Below are 25,271 nucleotides of genomic sequence, written 5' to 3'. Positions count from 1 at the left end.
ACGACAGCCGTCCAATCACACGCCTGCTGCTGCTCTTTGGGCGTGACCTCTTCACTTTAAGGCGGCGCTGGTTTCACATCAATAAATTAAAGCGCTCATCAGATGGAAAACTGTCACCACTGAGTCAAGATGGAGGCAGATACATCAGTGAGTGGAATAACAAAAACTACAATTTAAATGCCAATTCGTTATAAAAGTCTGTTATTAATGTGGAGTGAAACAGCGAGGACCCCGGACAAGAGACTGGAGGAACACCAGAAACAGCAGGGGCGCGTTCAGACTCAGAACAGCGTGGAAACCGTTTCGCTACGGCTTCTGCGGTGAACAACGTTTCCTCTAAACGGTGTGCAACAGGTGTGTCAGAGGTGTTACCCAATCAGCAGCCACTGTCTGTCTGTCTGTCTGTGTGTATATTTTTTATATAATACACACACACACACACACACATTAAAAAGGCAGTGCGCTGCGAACACAGCAGGGTGTTAACGCACCACGTTTCCGTTTAAACAAACGTTTTGGCGCGGCTGAACGCATCCCAGGTTTCATACTTAGCAATGGTGACATCATCCACGCTCAGATCTTATTCTCAGAGTGTAAATGTGCACTGGTAGGTGAGGTGACGTACAGGTGTAATGCACCTGATCTCAACAGGATCTGATGATGACTGTTTGAAAATGACCACATGCAGTCGATATAATTCATCTAATGGTTTTATTTCGGAGTTTTGGTTTTCTGTATTTCAAAAAACAAAACTTTTTAGGAAAAACGGTTCAATAATTCAGAGGCCAGTAACACTAACCACTACCCACCTGTCATTACTGTGACACAGGTGCTTTCAGGACGCTTTCTGTCTCCTATGAAGATTTGTGATGTCACAGCCATGACCCAATCACCACGGTGTTTCAAATGCAACTAAAGACACCAGTTTTATTCCAAAATGAAATACTGTAAACAAACGACACCTTGTGATGCAGATTATATTATGTTGACCAGTAAGTTACAGCCAGACTAGTTTAGGAAAAGTCTCTCCAGTGAAATGGGCCTCATGACGTCCATGGATTACACGCCGCCCTTCTCTCTTCAACGACAGAGGAATATACCTCGTCTGCAGGAGGAAACCAGAGCGGAGGTACCTCAGCAGTGACATTCACTTGGCTTTGGTAACAGTGTACTGAAGTGACGTACAAACCGTCCACAGCCGACTTATACTTCTGCGTCTCCGTGTCACCACAGGCACTTATGGCGGGGACTCCATATGATCGCTGTGATGGCAGCGTGGAACGTGAGGAAATTCGAATCGCCTTCTAATTAAATGTAGCGCGAACTAGTCAAACATGACGGGGGAACTGAATCAATACAACTATGCTGGATCACTTCTATACGTCTGTGCAGAGACCCTGAGACACAGAAGTATAAACCAGGAAACAAACACGAGGTTTATTGAGTCAGTGTGTTTGCACTCTATCGTGTCCAAAACCTCGTAAAAAAGAACCAACGGTTCTTAAATTGGTACAATTAAGCAGCGGGCCATCTAACCGAGGCGTCTTCTGATATTTAGGGAAATGAGCTTGTGTGCTGCGTTAGCAGAGTCAGGACCACCTTCCTCCTGGGCTTCATCTCTGTGTGCCCAGCAGAGACGGCCCGGGACATCTTTAGTCCAGCTCAGCACAAAGACTGGTTCAAAACGGTCTTGTGCACACACAGTACTGGATCCTGTTAATGGCTGTTGGACAACAAATGGCTCCAACTGCAAACCTCATCATCATTAAACAGCTTCTGGGTGGTGGTTTGGCTTTTCTCCCAGCTGCTGATGGAGTTAATGCAGCAGTTTCCTCCAGCTTCCAGTCTTCCAGTCCAGCACGGTATCTTAGCCCTGATCCAGGACTGTCCTACTACACATCACGGTCCTGCATCGCCATCTGCTGGATCTCCAACATTTCAGTCACTGAGCGCCTCAAACAAAAACTGAACTCCATCAGCTGATGGCCAAGAATTAACTTTTATATTCAGTAAAAAAAGAAAAGTGGAAACACACCGACCAAAGATGGCGCAGGATTTCTTTGTCACTCATCAACTGCAGAGCTGTGAGCTCAGTGCTGCCACTGGTGGCTGGAAGATGTATCGCAGCAATGCTGCTTCTTTCTATAACTTCCCTTCTCCGCCGTTCAGCGTCACTTTACATGGCTTGTACTGACTTTAATGAAGAAGACCTTTCTTTGTAATGTTCATGGCTTTTGTTAAAAAGACTGCAACCCTCCATTCTCCCTCTAAGGCGCTCCACTGAGGCGCTCAGTGACTGAAATGTCCCGAGTTCAAGGAGGAAGCAGGACCCTGATAGGTAGTATGAAAGTCTTGGATCAGGACTAACTGTAGCTCTGCACAGGATGCACACTGATCTTCTAACCATCAGGTATGTTTCCCAAAATGTTCCTAAAATCTTCACAGTGGTGCTCCGGTGAGAAACACTAGAACAAATCAACTGCTAACCTTAACCCTCTCCCGCAGGAACCCAAGGTGCAGCAGCACATTACGAAGACAACGATGTGTTCCCACCGCAGACTACCTAGCACCGTTCCTGTCAAACTACGGGGAGGCGTTTCCTGAAGTAGTGAAGTCATCAGTGTAAAAGGCGAGTCCTGCAGTCCCAGCTGATGTCCTCGCGTTCAGCAGGCCACGACGCGAAAACATCCATCAAACATGTCTGACCCGCGACCTGAAGTGAGCTCAGTTAGTCAACATGTGGGATCCTGAGCACATCCTGTTTGTCCCGTCGCAGCAGAGTGTGTGTGTGTGTGTGTGTGTGTGTGTGTGTGTGTGTGTGTGTGTGTGTGTGAGAGAGAGAGGTGAGGTGGGCTACGAGTCTTTGAGCATGCTAATCTGGGCAAAGACCTTGAGCGCAGGGCCCAGTTTGATGTTCATGGTCCCCATGAGATGGTCCTCCTTCAGCAGCAGCAGGGCCTGCCCATCGATCTCCTGACAGCGGAACTCCTCAGCGATCTCCTGACAACCTGCAGCCACAAAGCACCAGCAGTCAGCGAACAGCACAGCTCCACGACGGCTAGCCACATGCACTATAGTCACAGCATTTTCTCTACAGGGCTGGTATCGGAATAATCTGGATCTGTATGAAAGCGTGCTCCAAAGAAACCTCTGGAGGTTGAGCACAGATGTGTTGAAGAGTGACTCCTTCAGAGCAGGACGGGCACTGAAGGCTGAGCTGCAGCACAATGATAACGGACAAGTCCGTCCTGTTGTATTATGGGATGCAGCCAAAGCTTTCCTTAGAGGAAGCTCAGACTGAAACTGAAAAAGTAAAAAAAAAACTGCTCGATCTGCACGACCAACTTGTCGTGAGTCTGGAACAGAAACTCAGCTCTACTACAGATCCATCTGTTCACAGTGAGGAGAGAAAACAAACACGATTTATATGATGCAGAGGTGCAATCAAATAGGTCCAAAAGCCCCGCAGTCTTTAGCCCGGAGGCTCCGTGAGCACAAAACTACAGACCCTTTAACAAATAAAATAACGACCAAATTAGAAGGAATCCAGAAATGATTTGAAACATATTACGAATCCTTAAACACGCAACCCGACAACAACAAACGGACCTGTTTTCAAATTCATTAAAGAGCATAATGATAATCTTATTTCTGAAATATAAAATTGATGAAATAGATAAAACTCTCACACATTACTGATCACATTAATAATCACAGATGTTGGATCAAGTAATGGACAGATTTAGATAAAGGACTTTTACAACGTTTAAAAACACTACACTCATCCCAATGATAAAAGTTAATTCAAATACTGAATAGGGCTGCGCAATTAATCAAACATTATCCAAATCGCAGAAGCTGCAGTTTTTTGATGAAGGTAAGATGTGTGACAAACAGCTTTGTAATGAAGTGCACATCTGGTTCTCCAGATGTAAGACCGCATGTGTGTTTGGTACAGACCCCAACAGATGTCACATCATCAGAGAAAATGAAAATTGTGATGCAAAAATGATCATTCCCACTAATCGTGAATCATATCGTAATATCTGTCAGAGTAATCGCAATATGATTTTTGTTTTTAACCATATCGTGCAGCCCCATTACTGAATTAATCCCTTCATATTGAAATCGTTGGATTGTCACATTCTTTCCATTTGTCCCTCAACGTTTTTTGTTATACAGTTGTGATGCTACTGTCCAGCTGCTGCACATTTACCACTGATGTGCAAAATAAATGGTCTCATCTAAAAAAGGAGCCTCTTGGATTTAGTGGAGTTTTGAGATTTGAGATATACATATGGATTTTACTAAGCGTGTGTTATCTTTAAAACATCGACAACTACCAGAAACTATTAAAACACATCGATCAGCGAGCTGCTCTGCTGCCCTGGCTGACATGTTGCTTCATCACCACGAACACACACACTGGAGTTTATTCTGACTCCGCCCCACACACACCGTCCTGCTGCCCCAAACACTCACTACAGCACCACATGTGGATTCATCCGCCGCTGGAAATAGTCCCCAACAGACGCACTGTTTCCTCCTGTTGGTCTGATAAAAACTACAGCGAGCAGCTGTTTGAGGAAACTACTGAGCCTTTTTAAACAGGAAACTATATTTGTGTTTTTAAAGATCTTCAGCAGGAGCCAATGGGCTCGCAGCTGAGCGCCGCAGACAGGACGTGAGACGGTGCTGAGAGACGCGCTGACGTGTTGCTGGTTTGAGTCTGAAGAAGAAAAAGACGTTTAACGCTATGATCATTTGAGAGCACAGTTTAAGTATCGCATCATCAAACAACCCCACAACTGCGTGCAGATTTGGATTCAAATGTTGCTGAGTCCTGATTGGTGCATGGAAGTACGTGACATCACATTTTTCCAGTCCCACTTCAAACCAACCAGCAGGAAGAGCTCAGGCAAAAACACTGAAATCTCTTCGGTCACATGACCAAAAGTGTTTCGAACCTTGCGTACAGTAAGAAACTGAAAACAGGCCTTTAAAGACGATGTAACAGCAGCGTCCCAGGTTCGAGTCCGGCTCCTCTCGTCACCTGTGACCTGCAAGAATCTGCACAACATGTGGATGTGAACAAATGTAAGACAGTAACAGCCGAGGCAGCGCCCACCTGGCAGAGAGGAGATGAACTCGTAGACGTCCTCTATGTTCCACTGGCCGGGGTCGCCGGGCAGGAAGCTGGGGGGCAGCTCAGAGCCTCGCACCGCGGGCGACTGGGGGGACGGGGGTCTTCTGTAGCCGGACAAGTCTGAACACTGGCTGGACTCTCCCTGCGCAGGGTGGAGCGAGTGACCCGCGGACAGAGCGGCAGCAGGCTTCTGCACAGGGGGGGCAGCCTGAGACAGCCACAGGGGTTTAAATACGACACTTCAACTATATTTGCCTCTGACATCATGACGTGATCTAATGTGTAATGAGTCAGATAAACAAGACAAACGGGCGCTTTCTGTTACATACACAGTGCAGTCATCCTTCACTTTTACCACGGTGAGGAATCTTTGCACGGCATTAGAAATTAAAAGTCTGTCTCACCTTCTTTTTAGGCTCTAAACTGCAGTTTTTGTGGTTTCCGTTCAGTGCTCTTTGTTTCTTCATGTTCTCCAGGGTGGTTTTGCGGTTTGGGAAGAGACCCATTCTCTTCGTGCATCCCACATTGTAGCTGCAAAGAAAGTAAACAAGCTCAGACTTACAGCCCGATAGCGAATCGGAGCTGGCTCGTGTTCATTTTCACACTGCAAGCTCCGTATTTGTACATTATGAGCAGGTGCGTCCCTCTGTAAGGTCCCCGTCAGTGCCAGACCTCAGGTGTGTATGTTAGCTGTAAATAAACGTGTTGTTTCGTACGTGTTGAAAGCTTGTATCGCAGCACAGGAATACAACGTACTCTGCGTTTCTTCAGACACAAGGATAACACGGACACATCTACACGAGATCTGCGGACGAAACATTCAGGCAGCAGCGTCTCATTCTTATCCGACGCTGAGCGGTTGAGATGATCACGTCGGCTGTCTCGAACGTTAATTCTGTGAGTAACTTGATTACAGCACTAAATTAAACGGCTCTGTTGTCAGTTAATTTCCTCTCTTCAAGCCGGTCTACTCGGCCAAACATTATCTGCGACATAGATCAGTTTAAATTGATTTGTCCGTTAATCTCGATGGCTGCACTATTTCTAAGTCTTTTGGATCCCTCGCTCAACTCTGAGCCACATATCCGCTCCAAAATACGCCCCATTTAATCCGATTCACGCGCTGAAATCCTTGTACATGCTTTTATAATATCCAGAATCGTTTTATTTAAGTTTATTTAATTAATAAACTTTCACTGCATATTATTATTATTTCAAATCCAGGCTGAAAACGCCTTCGCTGGCTGGGAACAGTTACCCCACTTCTGTTCTGTTGCTGTGTGAACTTTATTTTTAACCTCAGTCCTGTTGTTATAGTAACATTATTACCTGCATGTTTGGGACTTTGTGTGTGTGTGTGTGTGTGTGTGTGTGTGTGTGTGTGTGTGTGTGTGTGTACTTGTGCCTGATGTCATGTGTTTTAACTTGTGCACAGACTCTTTGGGTGATGCACGCTTTATATTAGAAAAAGACATCAGGCTGTCTGAGTCAGAGTCTTCGTTTAAGTCTCGTCTCAAAACACATTTTTATCTGAAAGCAGATCCTGATTTTACCTGAACTGTTTATTTTATTTCTTTATATTTCGTCATTCACTGTGGTGTTTTATTTCTCTTGTTGTGAAGCACTTTGTACTTTGTTTTGATAAGTGCTCTATAAATAAAGTTTTATTATTATTATTATATAAAGTGAAGCTCCACTCTGTAACACCGCTGCTTCTGTAGCTCCAACAGCTCGGACAGAGAGAGACGTCTTCTCTCTAGCCGATCGCATTACGTCAGTCTCATTCTCCAGTTAAACTTTTACTCATGTCAGATCAATAATTTAATCAACTTTTAAATCAGGACCTTCAGTATTTGGACCAAGCAGCTTGTGAAACATAAAGTACGGCAAGTTTAGTAGCTACAGCTGTTATTTCCATGTGTCAGATACATATTTAATCAAACATTTATGTAAATACAAGTATCGGATCGGACTCGGTGTCACTCAATATTAGAGAACTCTGATCAGGACTGGGGCCAAAAAACCTCTTCGGGACACCCCTGATTTCCCCCACAGGGTGAATTGTGTCTGTAATGCCTGCCCCGCCTTACCGTTTGGCGCACACAGTAGAACAGAACCTCTTGGACCTCTTGAAGACGTAGGCGAAGTCCACCCTGCCACACAGCTCGCAGGTCAGCATGGGCTCCTGCTGGGCCTTCAACTCTGAGGGAACACAGGCCGCACAGGTACCATCACCAGCAACATCCACACGAGTGTGCAGGGACAACGGCTAAGCAGTCGCACGGTGTCAGCTGTTAGCCGACCGACGTCTACAGTCGGTCGGCTAACAGCCGGTTGGGGCCGATTATTATTATAGATACTGTGAAACATGTAGATACTGGAGGAGGGAAACGTCAGCTCCCCACGTGACGCCGTGCTGCTGGTCTGACAACTTTAAGAGCTTTACCTTTTGGGTAGAGGCCGTCCATCTTTGAGTCTGCCGTGTGTCTCCTTAGGCTCTCAATTGAGAAAGATGGACGTTCCACCTGCAGACAGACAAACATATACTTCATTACAGCAGCTGATGCCACTGCAAGGGACTGAGAAAGTGGCGAGGGAAGAGTTTGACGTTGAATGCTACGGTTCTGTTTGATTCTGTTAGCACAAGTTTCCCCCTCAGGAGCGTTTTCTGCCTCTTGACTGCAGGATCAGGGTCTACATGTAGTTCCTCGAGCACAGAGAGTCCCTGCTTTTTGGTGCAGGAACTATCCGGGCGGATCACCGGTGACGATGTGATCAATGCTTTGGTGATCGGTTTGACGTGTGTTTAGAGTTTCAGTGTGTGACTTGGTGCACGCTGTGCAGACTGATGGCTTTGGATGTAAGATGCATCACACAGGTGATCAGAGTCTCTTCCATGATGTGGCAGATAAATAATACTTATTAAATCCTGTACTGACACAGTTATTAGTGATGTGCTGCCTGTTTACACTGACGGATATCTAGTGTCTGGTATATTTTGAGGAAACAGATTTCCATACGTGCTAACGTCATTAATATCCAGAATGAGGGAGGTTCTGTGCTTTTAATTTGTGCTGCCGGTTAATGTTTTGGGACACAGTTCATTTCTCAGCACTTGTAGATTAGCATTTTCGTTGCTGCTAGCTGCCGTTTCTCACTGGAATCCACGTGTCATGTTAGGTAGCCAGAGCTAACGGGCTAAGACAGGCGTGTGGTAAAAAGGTTTGACCTTTAAACTGTATTTTAACTGGTTCCCAGCAAGTAGCTTTATTTATTAAGTACTAAAAATGTGCATAATTAAACTATCATCATGACATGGTGCCTAAACTTGCGCCTTATTTTTAAAGTTTTGGCTATCATTTGTAATAATAAACACTGCACTCACTAAGTTACTAGCAACGGGGCAAGAAACATAAGCGGTCCACCGATCAGACAGGTTGGAAACAAACGCCCCAAATATTGATAATGTTAAGTCTTTGCTCCTGGTCAACCAGTCAATATGGCCAGTGTTGTTTTTGAGCTGCCCGCCATTATGGGCAGTGATTACTGTCATATTCTGTGGTTTACAGACAGACACATGCAGAGCTGCAGTACTCACGGGGAAAGGCTCAGCACCCTCCTGGATAACGAAGCCTTCTATCAGGTGGGTGAGGATGTGGGACTTGACTAAGGCCTGGGCTGGTTTGCTCTCTCCATCGTGTTGGCTGCTGTTAGTGTTCCCATTCCCAGAGGTCATGACTGGAGCACAGGCCGCCCCTCACCTGTCAACACAAGCAGCATGGCAAACTCAACAAGCGCTGGACCTGGGACCTGCACCCCCCCATAGCTGCTGTTCAAATACACAAAGACTGCAAAGCTCACATCATTCAAACATGGCAGTTTAGTGTTGCTCAGTGTTTTGGCAAAAGTACACAGCGTTACTATCATTTTACTTTACATATGACAGGTGTTATGACTCCTTAAGAACCACTTTTGAATTTGGCATAGCTATAATCCACTAAAGAAACTTTTTTTAAAATGTCTTCTTGTTATTTGTTAACTTTATTTCTCGGACAATCGTCTTGCACTTAGTTGTATACAGGGGGATTCAGTTCTACAAGGAGTTTGAACGAGTGCCGATGTAAAGAGCTTCTTCCAATGTGTCACAATCCGTTTTGAGTCGTATTTTATTTGTTATCTTTTCGTTGCGATAAGCAAGACAACCCTGAATTGCCAGATTTCCGAATGCAGTCCGGCGTGGCCATCTCCCCACACAGGTCCCGTCCGTTAGGCTCGCGTGGACGCGTGTGTACATTACTGTGGTGGAAACCCGTCTGCTTAATATGAAGATAATATAATAATAATAATAATAATATGAAGATGAAGGAGAAACTACTGATTCAGTGCACGTTATCTGGTAACGTTAGGAGTGTTTTTTATTTGCTTTGTATTAAGATGTCTGGCTTTAAAGAATTATAACTTACACAGCATTAACAAACCACTTAACGTTAAATCCGAACTCGCTAAGGAAAAGAAAGCCTTTTCCAGGCTCCCTTTAAAACACACGAGCAGTTCAGAGTAGTTAGCTTACTTTCACGGTCGGAACCACCTCCGAGCTGGGTCGAAAACAGGCGCTCCGCTCGGCAACAAAGGTAACGTTAGAGGGAAGAAAAGCTCTTTGTTCAACGGCTCCAAACAACGCGTTCATTTACTCACACTCCCGCCGCCAAAACGGCGAGGAGCCGCTCCGCCACCGGAACACCGACAAATACTCAACCGGCCGAGCGGGCGCCGTTACACGAGGACACGCGAAGTTAGCAACGGAATCATATCCTCGCTATGTTTCTGCTTTCTGCCCGTCTCCTGTCTACAGACACCACGGTCCCGTCGGTGTGTGCGCGCGTGTGCCCACCGACCAAGCACGAGACATTCGCGTCAGGGACTTCCGGCAACAACCTTCAAAATTAAAGCCCATTTATTTATATATATGTGTGTGTGTGTGTGTGTGTGTGTGCGTGCGCGTATAAATATCTGTGAAAATTTCTTTCTTTCTTGCAAAATGTGTTTTATAATCATACAGTCAGTATTAAGAGCATCAATTTAGGATTTTATTCTTGACCTTAGAAACAGTAGTTTGACCAAAAAAAGACCCACTCGCTTTTCTGAAGCTTTTAACGCAACTCTGGACGGAATTCACTCAGTTGTCATGACAACCGTGAAAGCTAGTAGTAACAGTAGTTGTAGCGGTAGTGTTAGTGGTGGTTGTGGTAGTAGTAGTGATAGTAGTAGATGTAGTAGTAGTGGTAGTGGTAGTAGTAGTTGTAGTAGTAGTGATAGTTGTAGTAGTAGTGATAGTGGTGGTAGTGGTAGTAATATTAGTTGTAGTTGTAGTGGTGGTAGTAGTTGTAGTTGTAGTTGTAGTAGTAGTAGTGATAGTAGTAATGGTAGTAGATGTAGTAGTAGTGGTAGTGGTAGTAGTAGTTGTAGTAGTAGTGATAGTGGTGGTAGTGGTAGTAATACTAGTAGTGGTAGTTGTAGTAGTTGTAGTTGTAGTAGTAATGGTAGTAGATGTAGTAGTAGTGATAGTAGTAATGGTAGTAGATGTAGTAGTAGTGGTAGTGGTGGTAGTGGTAGTAATACTAGTAGTGGTAGTAGTATTAGTTGTAGTAGTGGTAGTAGTTGTAGTTGTAGTAGTTGTAGTAGTGGCAGTAGTAGTAGTGGTAGTGATAGTAGTAGTAGTTGTAGTAGTTGTAGTTGTAGTAGTGGTAGTAGTAGTAGTTGTAGTAGTTGTAGTGATAGTAGTAGTAGTTGTAGTAGTAGTAGTGGCAGTAGTAGTAGTTGTAGTAGTGGCAGTAGTAGTTGTAGTTGTGGTGGTAGTGGTTGTAGTAGTTGTAGTTGTAGTAGTGGCAGTAGTAGTAGTGGTAGTGATAGTTGTAGTAGTTGTAGTTGTAGTAGTGGTAGTAGTAGTAGTTGTAGTAGTTGTAGTGATAGTAGTAGTAGTTGTAGTAGTTGTAGTTGTAGTTGTAGTAGTGGTAGTAGTAGTAGTTGTAGTAGTTGTAGTGATAGTAGTAGTAGTGGTAGTAGTAGTAGTGGTAGTGATAGTAGTAGTTGTAGTAGTTGTAGTGATAGTGTGGTAGTAGTAGTAGTAGTAGTAGTAGTAGTAGTAGGTGTGGTAGTAGTAGTAGTAGTGGCAGTAGTAGTAGTTGTAGTAGTAGTAGGCAGTAGTAGTAGTGTAGTAGTGGTGATGTAGTGTGGTTGTAGTAGTTGTAGTGATGGCAGTGTAGTGATTGTGTGGTAGTGGTTGTAGTAGTTGTAGTAGGTGAGTAGTGTGGTAGTGTAGTAGTAGTAGTAGTAGTAGTAGTTGTAGTAGTAGTAGTAGTAGTAGTAGTAGTGTAGTAGTGGCAGTGGTGTAGTGAGTAGTAGTAGTAGTAGTAGTGGCAGTGTAGTGGTTGTGGTGGCAGTAGTTGTAGTTGTGGTGGTAGTGGTTGTAGTAGTTGTAGTGATAGTGATAGTATTAGTGGCAGTAGTGGTAGTTGTAGTAATGGCAGTAGTAGTGGTAGTTGTAGTTGTGATAGTAGTAGTAGTAGTAGTAGTAGTTGTAGTAGTAGTAGTAGTGGTAGTTGTAGTAGTGGTAGTTGTAGTAGTAGTAGTGGCAGTAGTAGTAGTTGTAGTAGTGGCAGTAGTAGTTGTAGTTGTGGTGGTAGTGGTTGTAGTAGTTGTAGTGATAGTGATAGTATTAGTGGCAGTAGTGGTAGTTGTAGTAATGGCAGTAGTAGTGGTAGTTGTAGTTGTGATAGTAGTAGTAGTAGTAGTAGTTGTAGTAGTAGTAGTAGTGGTAGTTGTAGTAGTGGTGGTAGTGGTTGTAGTAGTTGTAGTGATAGTAGTAGTAGTAGTTGTAGTAGTGGTTGTAGTAGTAGTAGTGGTAGTTGTAGTTGTGGTAGTTGTAGTCCAGACACACACATTTGATGTGAAATGAAATGTAGTTTTTTCAGCAAAGCTCTCCAGTTTAACGCAGAGGAATCATCGCAGCTCTGACTCAGAGTCAGCAGCGGTTAAATACAACTGAGCTGCACACCATCAACCATCACTGACACCGAGGGCAGCCTGTGCTTGACTAAAAAAAGAAAAAAGCTGCGGTTTAGCAGCACGACCACTTCCTGCCAACCGATTTCACTTTCAAAATAAAAGACACAACTTTACAAAAACCATTGCCAGCTTCACTGTAATGAGAGGGCTGAGAGCCTAATGTAAACTGAACACGTGAGGGTTTGAAAAAACAAGTTACTGCATGTTATCCACGTGTTTCCAGGCAACAGTGGTGCTGATCAGTGTGCCACACCGAGCCGAATAAATATATTATTGTTTTACTTTGAAGTACGCAGGCGGAAGTTGGGAAGACGCTGCTGCGGACTTGGTGCGTCCGCCGCCTAACGGGGCATCTCTTCAGTGCGGTCCCCCCTCTGCGGCGACTGCGTCCTGAGAGGCCCCCTCTGAGGTAGGGAACTAACCGCAGCGCGAGTCTCATGTCATCGCTGGACTTGATGAAAAAAGAGTGTTTCGCATCTGGGACCCTGTCCTCGGCCTCTCTCAGAAGAAGACTCGTGAAGAAGAGGAGGGTCGCTCCGGGGGCGCAGCAGGATGCGGACCGGGACTGTCGGCTGTGCAGGTGAGACACCACGACTCTCCCTGGAAGTTTCTCTGGAGTAAACCTGCTGGTCCAGCTGCTGGCTGAGCTTTGACTTGTCTCAGTAAGTAAGTTAGGACCTGTTCACACTGAGACCTGCAGGTCCGGATCGGGACCTGTTCACACTGAGACCTGCAGGTCCGGATCCGGACCTGTTCACACTGACACGAGCAGGTCCGGATCCGGACCTGTTCACACTGACACGAGCAGGTCCGGACCTGCTCAGGTCTGAGCTGGCTTTCACATTCAGTAGTCTCACTTGTCTTTTAAAAGAACGCGTTGATTCACTGAAATGTAGGTTTTCTTTTTAAAGTCGGGGGATTATCTTCTGCCGGACTGAGACGATCTGATGTTTTGCAGAACACAGGTACCACCTCGGTCACATGTCACGTGATATTACCTTTTTCTCCCAAATGTATAATTTACCTGCAGCTAATGATGATTTACATAGATCTGTTTATGGTTCAGTCACGTGAAGGACAGAAAACAGTTCCCAGAGCAGCAAAGCCTCACACTCTCATACTTTAGCTTTATAAATAACTTCAATCAACTATCACATCTGCTGTCAGTTAATTTTCTGTCAGCTGATTAATATATAATGTTAATGCTAGCAAACGTTTCATTTCCAACATGTCTTATCTGTTTTTATTATTGATTTTAACCTTATTGTTGGGTATTTTAATCCATCACCCTTAAGTCAAGAATTTAGAAAGCTACTGTGAACTGAATAAAATTAATCGGCAAAATAAAATACAAACAGATACAGAAGCAGAGCGATGCGACGCCAATCGGCCAAAAATGATCATATAAGAAAAGACTTTAGACGCAATCCAGACTGTTTAAATATCATTAATTAAATTAATGAATGAAAAGATAGCAAGTCTTAAAGCTATTTGTTTCGCTTAGTAATCGCTTAGTAACCGATTCAGCATGTAACCGTGGAAACCGCAATGTTTTAATTTAATGTTCTGTATCTGACATTATTTTCTAACTTTCCAAAACCAACAGTGGGACAAACATGGCCGCCGCGTGCAGCAGTTTGCCAGGTGCGAGGGCGTTTTGCCGCCTCCTTCAGGAATTCACCGGCTGTGCTCCTGTTGTTCCAGGTGTTCCATATTTTCCCAGTCTGGCAGCAGTCGCACCGTCCGGCGGATTCTGACGGCCTGCCTGCTCTCCTTCCTGGCCCTGCTCGGCTCCGTATCCATCGACCTCAGCTCCACCTTTGACCTGCTGCGCACTACGGAGGCGGCGTACGGCGAGCTGACGTCGTGCAGGACGACGGCTATCCTGCAGCTCGTCGCTAAGCTTCAGAAGATGAGGCGTTTATTTACCAAAGACGTGGGCAACGAGACACTGGAGGCAACTTTTTCAGAGGTCGCGTTTCCCGCGTTCGGTCATCCGTGCGGTGAAATGGCGGGGGACAGCCACGGCCTCCCTTGCGGTATTGAGCTGGCCGGATTTTGCCAGGAGATGAGGAGGAGCGTTCAAGGATTTCCAAACGCTTCGTTGGACACAAACGGCACGAGTGAAAACGGTACGGTAGCTTACTCCCTGGCCATCGGAAGACTTCTCGACATGTGGGGTACGGTCGAAGATACTTTAGCCAAAGTCCACCACAATCCTAACTGGGGAGATGTGCTGTCTGCAAGACTTCTGGTCGCGTTCATAGAGCTCAACCACCAGCTGATGGACTTCCCCCACCTGGCGGCTCACACCGGCTTCCAGTACAAGTGGACTTACGTGCTGAGCTACCTCGGCTTTGCCAGGGTTACGGCGGAGCGACTGAACGGCTGCTGGTTGGAGAACGTAGACCTCAAGTTGAACTCGAGCCAGAGTGTAAAACATTCCTGGATTTTTGACACGCGTCTGTGGCAGATCTCCGGAGCTGGGACGGAGCTCCTGTCTGGGTCCGACGCCGCAGTTCAGGCTCTGACGAACGCTCAGCAGTGCTTGTTTGATCGTGCGGCGCCGGCTCTCAGGTTGGCGTCTCGATCCGTGTCTTCGGGCCTCAGTGTGAGGGTCTGCCTGCTGGCCATCGCCTGCCTCATATACCCGGTGGCGATATTCTCTTTCAAGCTGATGACCGAGTGGATACAGAACTACGCCCAGAGCTTGAAGGAGAAGACCGAGGACCTGAAGCGCCAGAGGCAGCTGGCCGAGGATCTGCTGCACCAAATGCTGCCCAAGTCAGTCGCCAAGCAGCTCCGCCAGCAAAAACACGTCAAGGCCGAGAGCTATGAAAAGGTTGGTGTAATCATTTGTGCTTCTCTCGCTGTGGTTTAGTGCGGTCGAAGCAGGCGTTCGCCCAGGACGGGTGAAGCAGCAGACGACTGCTGGTGCTCAGACCCTTTTCACCAACGGGCTACTCGCTGGCCCGTCACTGGTCTTTGCCTTGGAGAAGGCAGCCAAACTAAACCTAAACTATTTATGCAAAACCAGTTTCAAAATAACTTAGAGATGAGAAACTGGTTATGCAGTTGACGAATCATGTTTCATCTTGCATCTTTCATTTCTAGTTTCAACAGTCAGTCACTTCCTGCCGCCAGGCTCCGCTGAGCCTCAGGCGCTGAAATCTGGTCGGGGCGACGACTTTGTAAAGTTCTTTCTGCAGCAGCGCGAAACGTGAACAAGAGCTCGGGGCGGTAATGCCCTCGAGTTCACGACGTATCAGCAAAAATAATAACCCAAACTGCTCCCGGTCCCGGTCAGCATCCAAATCGTAAAGCGCTACATGAATGCAGCCATTTGTTTACTAGCTCCTGTATGAAGATGTGCAGACAGACTCTCCACCTGCGGAAGGTAGGTCGCTGTGTTGGCGCTGCAGGGCTCGGACTAAAAATACAAGCTCATCCAGCACAAAAGTTGAACCCGACTCGACTTTTCCCCCAAAGCCAATCAAAGACACGCATGCATGTTTATCTGATATGAAACTTATTCCACTCATTAATATAAAGCACTGTGCTGTGTTTTGGCATCTGACCAGGCTTCCGACTCATGGATGTGTTACTCAAACTGGACGTCGTGGATCACATTTCATCGTCTCGCCGGTACCTGAAACCCGCCCCCACCAATGCAGCCCCTTGTGTTTTAAATAAAGCGCGGAGTAGGGTGTTCTCAGAAAATCAGAAAATAAACATTCGTGCTCAGCAAACCCTAAACTGGATGATTCAAGACTAGAAACGCCTCAACAAACCTGTTCACTTTGTAAGCACTCCCTCCAACAGGTGTGGCTTTGAGTCACATGATGTGGACTCAAGGATCTGACTCGAGTCACGAGCTGATGACTTAGACAAAATAAGAAAAAGACTTTTCCACCAGTGACTCCAGAGTTCACTTGGACTTTAGCCTTTTGACTCGGAGTGACTAGACATGATTAAAAATTATGTCATAAAAAAGTGAATCAACTCTTAATTTTTCTGACAGCAGATATACTTTAATCAATCCCTAAGCAGCCAATCACGTTGTTTGTGTTGTGTTTCACGCTCTGGAGACCCAAAAGCAGGACCTGTCGGCAGAAGCAGGGTCTGGGTCTGGGTCTGGGTCGGGTCGGGCACACCATGGGCCTCCACCCTGAGGTCGCCTTGGGCTTAGTACCGCTGAAGTGCACCGAACAATCTGGCAAAGACCGGAGAGGAGAGCCGGGGTGAAATACTGCGTGGTCTTGATTGGTTATGAGCAGCACGCCCAGACCAGTCCGCACACACAGACAGGTAGACAGGTAGAGGGGGAAAACAACAGCTGAATCCTGACAGCTTGTCCTGACGGTTATTACATTCAGCTCAGAAAAGATAAATGATTGTAGCTGAGTCACAGCAGTAACACACCTGATCAGTTTAATTTAAACTTTGGAAAAGCATTCATTATTTATGCCAATTCATCAGCTGTTACTCTATTTTAAACATGTTAAATGGCATTGCATTTGACTTTTAAATGTCCATGAGGGAAACAAGCCACAAAACAACACCTACAACACAAACTGAATGCAAACCTTTAAGGCAAATGGTAGAAACAGACAGTTGAAGACAGATAAGGCAGTAAAGCCCCCACGTTCACTTTTAACATTTAACCAAACAAATTGAGAGCTTCCAGTGTGGCGAGGGGTGTGGGCTGCTGCTGCGAGGAGGCTACCGCTGCGAGATCTGCAAACGCGATGAATGCATGTGTGCGTTTGCTGCCTTTGTTGCTATTGTTGGTGTAATTACCTATAATTGCCCTGTTCCATATTCATCAGGAGATAAAACAAGTTATATTTGTGAAAATTGCGTCTGGCTTATTGAAGAGGTTTGAAGCAGCTGTACCAAAAGCACTCTGCGTGGGGAGGGGAGGGGAGGGGAGGGGGGTTACTGAACAGGACCACGGGCTCATTGATTTGGAGCTCTGGAGTATTCTGGAAAGAAGATTTAAGACCCATCGATTCTCCTTTTTGTTCCAAACCGAGTGGAAAAGTAAAACTTCCTGAGCCCCGAGGGACGCAGCGCATGTGACTCGTGCTACCGACGAAGGTTACAGCGTTTGTGCTGAAACGGTTGTAGAGACGAGTTGACTCAACTCCATTATAGAGGATGTAGTTCAGCTGCTGCTGAACTCTGTTATACAGAGAGGGGTTTCTGTTTTTTAGCCCGCTCTCATTGATATAAATGGGGGGGACAAAATAATGGAAGTGTATCTGTTACTGAGATTTACTGTAGGATTGTAGACTGCATTGGTTTTAGCTAGGTGGACCTAATAAACTGTGCATGTCTGTCCAGTACAAGCAATAATGCTGCACACTGATGGAGTCACTTCTCTCCACGTTGTCCCAGGTGACCATCTTTTTCTCCGACATCGTGGGCTTCACCTCCATCTCTGCGTCCTGTACTCCTCTGCAAGTGGTGGAGATGCTCAACAACCTCTACATGTGCTTTGACACTCGCATCGACTCCTACAACGTCTACAAGGTAACAGCGAAATGTCAGCACACACACAGACAGTTCACGCACCGACTTTACCTTAAAGTTTAACAGTCAGCACTTCTTTCCTTTAACATTTGGTGAAAACAGTGGCACACGCTCAGAGGGTCGAAGGAGGGGAGGGGTTTAGATTTGTCTAAATGTAACACAAACAGCAGCTCGTCTCCAGGTGACCTTTGCTTCGGTTGCTGTGTGTACGCCTGCAGCCCGGCCTCAGCCTGCAGCAGAGACAGAGATGTGGCTACCGGCCTGTTGCTCAGACTGCTAATTAGTCTGATGAGCTGCAGCTGAGCCTCTCTGGTCCTCCGCCTGCAGGCACCGCTGACACCACACCGAAGACCTGCATTTATTGTTACATGCAGCACATATTAACATCTGTTCAATGTTTTCTGCAGCCTGTCCAATGTCTGCATTTGTAGAGGGGGAAAATGGTGGCACTTGTTGCGGGTGATACACAGCTTAGAAGTGAGCTCTGCCTGAGAAGACGACTATATGGGAAAAACGTCACAGGCGTAATTAATATCCATTTAATTGTAGCAGTGGCAGGGTGCTGGTGCTGTGCGTGCCGGCTCACTAACATGGCTTATCGGGACACTTCAGCGCACCAGAGCCATCGTTAACGTTAGTCATGTGTTCATTCTCACCCATGTGAGCACTCAGTGTGTCTATAGATTGATCAGCTGATTACTGGTCTGATCAGACTGATCACGTGATGACAAATGTTCTGCATTTGCTCCATCTTCTGACGCGGTTCAGTCACAGTGCACAGTCGCTGCACCCGCCTGTTGTTCATCAAGAAATAGATCCGGCGTGTGACGCCCCCTCAGCACAAGCTGCTGTCGCTTCTGTTACAGCATATTGCTCAGAGTTTCCCTCTGCGTCCTCACTACCAGACTCCTCTTCCACAATCTGATAGTATATTTATCATTTGTAAATAACTAAAAAAATGTGATTTTGGAAGGTTAAAATATGAATTATTCACCGTAATAAGAGTGACGCTTTGCAGAATTTAGATTTTGTTGCATGAAAACTGTCCAATTTAAAGATACTAAATTATCTGTTTTTAAAGCTCCCAAACAAAACAGATGGAAAGCAGTAACTCAGCTGCACAGGCCTACATACATGCCAACCGCTTTTAGCCTTTTAAGCCATGTTTTATTTTCTTCTCAGTTAGCTTGAGAAGTGCGAGTCATTCCCTGATTGGTCCACGTATCTTCCCGGGATAATTCAGTGTTTCAAACTATGAAACCAGGTGGAGACGATCGGGGATGCATACATGGTGGTGAGCGGCCTGCCTGAGAGGAACGGGGACAGGCATGCCGACGAGATCGCCAAGATGGCGCTGGATCTGGTAGCAGCCGTCAGACAGGTCTCCATCCCTCACATGCCCAACCACAGGCTGCAGCTCCGAGCCGGCATCCACACAGGTGAGAGGAGGCTCAGGTCTGTGCCGCCAACACGAACCGATCACCTGTGCAGGGACCGATAGGGACATCGATCAGTTTTGGTTCGTGTCTGTGAAAGTGTCAAACGTGGTGATTAATAAGTACACTCTCAACCAATCACGTCACTGGTCTCATCGCTCTGAAACAATCAATCAGAGGCAGCAGGGAAACTTTCCATCCAGAATAGAGCAGCTGTTTAGAGATAAATGCATTTCTGCTGATTTAAACTCATTTACTGGTTGGAGAGGCTTTAATTACAATAGTTAATATATATATTTAGCATTATTCTGTTATATTCTGTTAGCTAAACATCAGCATGTTAGCATTGTCACTGTGAGCATGTAAGCATGCTGCTGTTAGCATGTAGCACCGCTGTGTCTACGTACAGCCTCACAGAGCTGCTAGCATGGCTGCAGTCTTTTTATTTAGACTTGAATTTTGTATTTGAATCTATTTTACTGGGAAGGCTTCAGCTTTCTCCAGCCCTGTTGCATTGTGGGATGTATTGGACTTCTTGCAGCAGAGTGAAGCACAGCTGTTTTTCTCCTGGCTCTAAAGGTCCGTGTGTGGCGGGAATAGTGGGCTACAAGATGCCAAGATACTGTCTGTTCGGAGACACGGTCAACACGGCGTCCAGAATGGAGTCCACCAGCCTGCGTATGTGCACCTAGACACACAAACACACACATCTGTGTGCGTGCAGGGCGACACACCTCGCACAAACACAGCGACAGTGGAAACTAGATGTTTGAGCCCGTACATGTAGGACTTGACTGGCGTCTCCCAGTGGTTTGATCCAAAAAAGGTATTTGCAGAGTCAAACTCAGAAGGGCTTTAACCTTTGTTGCATACAGATCCTTGAAAACTTTAAATTTGAATTTGGAAAACAAGGACAGCGCTGAGATCCATGCTTAGCTCGACGTTGGCCAAACCTCAGTTGTGTGTTACAGAATTGATTATTTGTGTGTTTGTGTGTCAGCTCAGAGAATCCACACCAGCTCAGAAACCTACTTGGCTCTGATCAAAGACAACGCCTACGAGCTGCAGCTTCGAGGAGAGATTGAGATTAAGGTAAGAGATCCCAGACGTGCCGTGAAATGAAACCTTAGGTTTGTTGTTACATCCAGGAAGCCATTTACTTTTATTGTGGATGTAAATTTTAAAGGTTCATATCAAATTCGCTCCACAGTCGGATGAAAACATACATCTGCAATAAAGACTAAAACCTCACCTCGTACTGTGGCTCAGTCAAAACCAAGTTTACAGAGTTAAAGGGTCTGTCCACCCAAACCCACACACAGCGTCTCCTCACACAGCCCAAGAACTGTCTACATGCGTATAGTTCAGGTCTTATTTTGCCAGGTTTCAGAGAATGTTTTCGGTGGCGGCAGATTTCTCAGAGATCTGAAACCAAAACCATCTGGATGTCTTACCTGCAGTGCTGTTGGTAGTTTTTGTAATTTGGGTGAGACCCTTTTTAAGTTGGACTTGTCTTTAACAGTAACCTCTGGTAGTCACTGTTCCTCTCTGGTGTCGTTCCTCCTGCTGCCAGGGTAAAGGCAAGATGAACACGTACTGGCTGATTGGCCATAAGAACTACAGCGTGCAGAACGACAGCCTGGTTTGTCACTGGAATCCCAACAAGGCCAGGAAGAAGAAGACGGTGGCCGGCAGCGAGGTCTCTGTGGGCAATGTGAGTTGAACTGGTTCAGTTTTCCAGATGTTTGTCATTAGAGGAGCCAGAACGTTTGTCCCTGTCCTGTAGTTTGTTGTTGGCTTCAAATAACTCACCGTCTGCCTGTTTTATTCTCTACTTGTACACAAGCTAGAAATTCACTGAAGTGTCCTTTATTCTTCCTCATATTTAACTTTTTTCTTACTGCATGTCGCTACCGTCCGTCCCATGTGACGTGAACGTGGCATAAATATTCCTGCAGTTTCACTAAGTGTCACTTGCACAAGTTTATATCCCAACACTGGGTTTAACGTTGGCAACTGAGCATCTTAATGCTACCAAACCATTTCCCTCCAATCTCACTTCCCTCCATTTGTTTCTGCTGTTGACCTGCAGTTTACCTGCAGGTTAGCCTGCAGGGTAGCCTTCAGGTTAGCCTGCAGGGTAGCCTTCAGGTAGCCTTCAGGTAGCCCTGATCCTTGATCGCAGTCTCCTGGAAACTGGACATTTTAGTTTTGGGAAGAATGTTGAAAACACACAATCACCAGATGGTAGGAAATCTTATTACTGACTCATAGTTTGTGTTAAGAACTAGGTCAAAGCACTGGTCCGACTCTTCTCTTCTGATACCTCAAGTCAGGGTGCCTGCTGAAACCAGCGCTCTCTGTCCCATATTAAAATCTGTGTGTGTCTTTCAGCTCTTGGTATTTTTCGAGCTTCTCGTGTTCCTTCCTCTTGAATCCAGGCGGTGCACAGGTCGGTCTGCTGGTCTGGCAGCCTCGAGTGAGCTGGTGCTCGGCTCCCCTGGTATTACTACCAGTTCCTCTCGGGGCCATGTGCCTACTCGTCTCAGCCGCTGCGATGCCTGACAGGAGCTCCCGTGCTGTGCAGAGGCAGGTTATTGGCCGGTAGTTGGGAGGGTCCCATCCATCAGCAGATGGCTCATTCGTGCTGCCCGGCGTTCGTGGAGCGCAGTTAGTTTCTTCAGCCAGCAGGTGTGGATCACGTCGGGGCCCGGTGCTGTCCAGCTCCTCGTGCCTGACGCTCTTGGACGTCTGCTCTAGTCCATGAATGTCTTGTTCCAGTAGTCCACTTCTCATCAGGTTGCCCTGGCTGCCCTGGTAGTGTGTGTGTGTGTGTGTTCACTGCTCATTGGGGCCATTTTGTGTAAAGTAACACAAGGACAGCATTGCTGAGACACTAAAAACCGCATGAACTGAGAGCTGAAACATTGTAGTTTATGACAGCAGCTGTATTTGATGTGGCTCGGTCATGTTATGGTACACGATCCACCTAAAGGTCGGCGCCAGCGCTGATCTGGTGCATCGGATGTGTGCACCCCTGCTGCAGAGGAACGAGAGCTACAGAAAGTACGCTACCATTGATTTACTGATATAATATAGCTTCCAGCCTTCAGCGAGACATTCTGCGCCATCACTGATTTGAGTAAATCGCGTGTTATCGTTACTTTGCACCTCTCCTCACAGATCCCCCCCCACACACACACCTTATAAACTGATAAGGAGGTTGCCCACTATCTGGTGAGTTCATGTTCTCAACATTCTCCTTCATTCGAGTGATGCAATGTCCAAATCTCAAGAGATGGAAATGGATTACGACTAGTCAAGCTGAGCTTGTTAGCCAGCCTGCAGATGCTGAATGCCAGTGTGATAGATAAAAGAATGAAATCATTGTAGTCACCCTCCCTAACCCAGAGACGCCGCTTTAGCTAAAGGTTAGATGTGGTTGGACGGCTCCGCCCAGTGACACTGCCTCTACAGAAGTTTGCCACCAGCAAAATATAACATGTGAACCTTCAATCTTTGTGTTTTTGATAGAAAATGAATTGAATGTCATCTGTGTCTATGTATATGTGATGAATTTACCTCACATACGTACCTCTGTGCCAGTCATCAGTGACAGTGCAGAGCCTCAGTGAGAACGCCACCACCCCCGTCTCCCTTCCCTCCTCAGTGTTGAACCAAACGCCGCCGCCGCCTCGGACAGACAGGCCTGGCCTGAGCGTGGCGGCGCAGGTGGAGCCCTGCGGCGGCAGCCACAGTACCCTGGGCTCCATGATTGGGGGGCTGCAGGGGGGAGATGAGAGTCCTCTGCCCAGCCAGCGTGGGAGCAGCAGTGGGCACAAACCTGACCTGCTGCCTGGCTCCAACCACCACCTGTAACCAGCTCAGGACTTCAGTTACCATGGAAACATCACCTGACTCGCCGCAGGAGCGAGACAGAGAGGCTGTAGTAGATAAATTACTGCTCAATAATGTAATCAGTCACTTGTTCCAGCTCAGACGCTTATTTGCTTTCTGAACATTTGAGTTGGAAAAACTTTATTAAAATAGTTTGTTTTCAAAGTGAAAGAGTCACCTGGTCTTACAGCTGACCTGGCCTCTAACAGTAGTAGTTTCTGTGGTGTGTGTGTTTCTGTGTGTATAATTTAAGTATTATTGTATGTAGTCTGTTTCCTTTTTGTAGCTGTGAAGCACCGTGTGTTACATGTGAAGTATAAATAAAGTTTACTTACTTCCTTTTGTTCCGTATTTGATCAGATTGTGACGGAGAAAGTCTGCAGACTTAAAGAAGTCGATGCTTAAATTAAAAATAAGAAAACTTTTGTTAAACGACATTGTTTTCCACGTTACATTAAAATCAAAGTGAAGAGGCGTGTTTTTATTCCAGCAGCAGAACACAATGCCCACAGTCAACCGTAAATTATAACAGATCAGATTATAAATAATCCCAGTGGCTTCTCCTACCTGAAGATGTTGTTGTAGGTGAAGCCCTGCAGTGTCTGTGGATCCTCCCGTTGTTCGGCCCAGCTGCTGTTTGTCTGTCTGAAACGTTGTGTCAATAAAGTTCAAGAGTTCAAGGGATGGACAGTGTGCAGGAGTCTTATATTGAAACTAAATGGCAATATATAGCTTATTTCACTACAGGGAAACTCCCAGGAACAAACAGCTCAGCTGACAGATCTCAGGTCAGAGACGAAGCTGGAAGCACCTCCAGCAGATCTGGATCTTATTCTGGGAGAAATCCACATGATAAACCGTTTCAAAGGTGAGATCAGAGTCCTGCCTTCCTGAGAGGCATCAGTCATCGACACCAGGACCAGGATCATCAGACCCCAGAGAAATGCCCGAGTGCTGGGCATGCTCCTGCACTTCCACACCGAACACATGGAGAGTTTATAAAATCTGATGTTTTGTTCCAACAGTTTATACAAGTGCAGAAACGATGAGTCGATTAATCAATTCATCGATTGACAGAAGATTAACTGGCAGCTATTTTGATGGTTGGAGTCATTTTTCCTGTAAAAGCACTTCCTGGTTAATCGGTTTGTCCAGTCTGGTTATTTGTAACGGGCTGAGACTGTCTGAGGGACTGCGTTTCTTATGGACCAGACCTCTCAGGTGGTCTGGGATCAGGTCTGCTCTCGGTCAGCGTTCAGGTTTTATGCTCCACACATCTGGAACAAACAGCTGCAACTCTCAGCTCTGTCAAATCAGGACTTTTCAGTTTGTCAAATCAAACCATGGCTCATTTCTTCCTCCTGGTTTATTTTCTGTTGAACTCTTTTTAAGTGTCTCTCATTGACTTTTTGCATCTTTTGTGAGATGTTGGACCATGTTTCTCTTTGAGACCGAAACAGTTATTTCAGTTGAAGCATCTGAGAAGTTCAGAGGGGAAAAATCACGTTTTTGTGGAACCGAGGACGTCAAGTTCATTTATTGTTATTGTTATTGTTATGATTTATTGTCATGAACACAGCAGTTACAGTGAAGCAGCCGTCTCTCAGGCTCTTACAGACATACATAAACATTATGCATGGACCTCAGACATAAAACAGGGCCTTCGCTGAAAGCTAAAATACAGGAATAAAATATATATAATATAAAATAATACATAATACTGTGCAGGTGAGTTATAGTAAAATGTATTAATGTAGACAGGTTGTGCAGTAAATGTTTATACATAATGAGAACAGGCAGTAAAATCAATATATATACTGAGATGAGTACAGGGATAAACAGGTAGTAACCAGGTAAGGTGGCAGGTGGAGCCAAGCAGACCGTGTTTGTCTGTGAAGGATCACGAGCCAAACAGGTCCTGGTTCAGTCTGTGGACCAGGACCTGTGTTTACAGGTGTGTCACGTGTTTTTAAGGTAAAACACCTGGTACCTGCAGAGCTGAAGCAATGAACGCGGCTCTGTGTTTGTTATGGTCCTCTGTCACTGTATGTACTGAGGGCAGGAGGAGAGGCGTGATTTCCATATAATCTGCATATTGATTAATCAGGACGAATCAATGAAAAAAATCCTTCCAATCAAAGGTTTTAATGGACCGTAACGTGCTGTTTGTTGGCACTCTTTGTTCCGGGCTC

General features: G+C 45.9%; 2 protein-coding genes across 2 annotated transcripts; one reads left to right on the top strand and one right to left on the bottom strand.

The window, feature by feature from the left end:
* Positions 1-694: 694 nt before the first annotated feature.
* Positions 695-10,089, bottom strand: phc2a (polyhomeotic homolog 2a (Drosophila)). Its single transcript, XM_044212835.1, has 7 exons — positions 9,717-10,089; positions 8,745-8,907; positions 7,593-7,671; positions 7,237-7,348; positions 5,551-5,677; positions 5,129-5,354; positions 695-3,008 (listed from the first exon to the last, which is right to left on the bottom strand). Exons 2-7 carry the CDS (start codon positions 8,880-8,882, stop codon positions 2,854-2,856), a joined length of 837 nt encoding a protein of 278 aa, XP_044068770.1. The 5' UTR covers positions 8,883-8,907; positions 9,717-10,089; the 3' UTR covers positions 695-2,853.
* On the top strand, positions 9,371-23,763 carry LOC122882496. Its single transcript, XM_044209959.1, has 9 exons — positions 9,371-9,430; positions 12,639-12,791; positions 13,818-15,053; positions 17,612-17,746; positions 19,011-19,185; positions 19,762-19,860; positions 20,183-20,274; positions 20,756-20,896; positions 22,789-23,763. The coding sequence occupies exons 1-9, from the start codon at positions 9,371-9,373 to the stop codon at positions 23,059-23,061; spliced, it is 2,364 nt and encodes a 787-aa protein (XP_044065894.1). The 3' UTR covers positions 23,062-23,763.
* The last annotated feature ends 1,508 nt before the right edge of the window (positions 23,764-25,271 follow it).

Source organism: Siniperca chuatsi, linkage group LG10, assembly GCF_020085105.1.
Source record: "Siniperca chuatsi isolate FFG_IHB_CAS linkage group LG10, ASM2008510v1, whole genome shotgun sequence".
NCBI lineage: Eukaryota > Metazoa > Chordata > Actinopteri > Centrarchiformes > Sinipercidae > Siniperca > Siniperca chuatsi.
This window is presented reverse-complemented; position numbering and strand designations above follow the sequence as displayed.

What these genes read in the sequence shown, in the direction of transcription:
- phc2a (XM_044212835.1), bottom strand. Translation starts at nt 8,882, where the DNA reads ATGACCTCTGGGAATGGGAACACTAACAGCAGCCAACACGATGGAGAG. An exon ending in AGGGTGCTGAGCCTTTCCCC is followed by an intron (nt 7,672 to 8,744) that starts GTGAGTACTGCA and finishes GTCTGTCTGCAG; the next exon opens with GTGGAACGTCCATCTTTCTC. An exon ending in GGACGGCCTCTACCCAAAAG is followed by an intron (nt 7,349 to 7,592) that starts GTAAAGCTCTTA and finishes GTGTTCCCTCAG; the next exon opens with AGTTGAAGGCCCAGCAGGAG.
- LOC122882496 (XM_044209959.1), top strand. Translation starts at nt 9,371, where the DNA reads ATGCAGTCCGGCGTGGCCATCTCCCCACACAGGTCCCGTCCGTTAGGC. An exon ending in AGGCCGAGAGCTATGAAAAG is followed by an intron (nt 15,054 to 17,611) that starts GTTGGTGTAATC and finishes ACGTTGTCCCAG; the next exon opens with GTGACCATCTTTTTCTCCGA. An exon ending in ACTCCTACAACGTCTACAAG is followed by an intron (nt 17,747 to 19,010) that starts GTAACAGCGAAA and finishes CTATGAAACCAG; the next exon opens with GTGGAGACGATCGGGGATGC.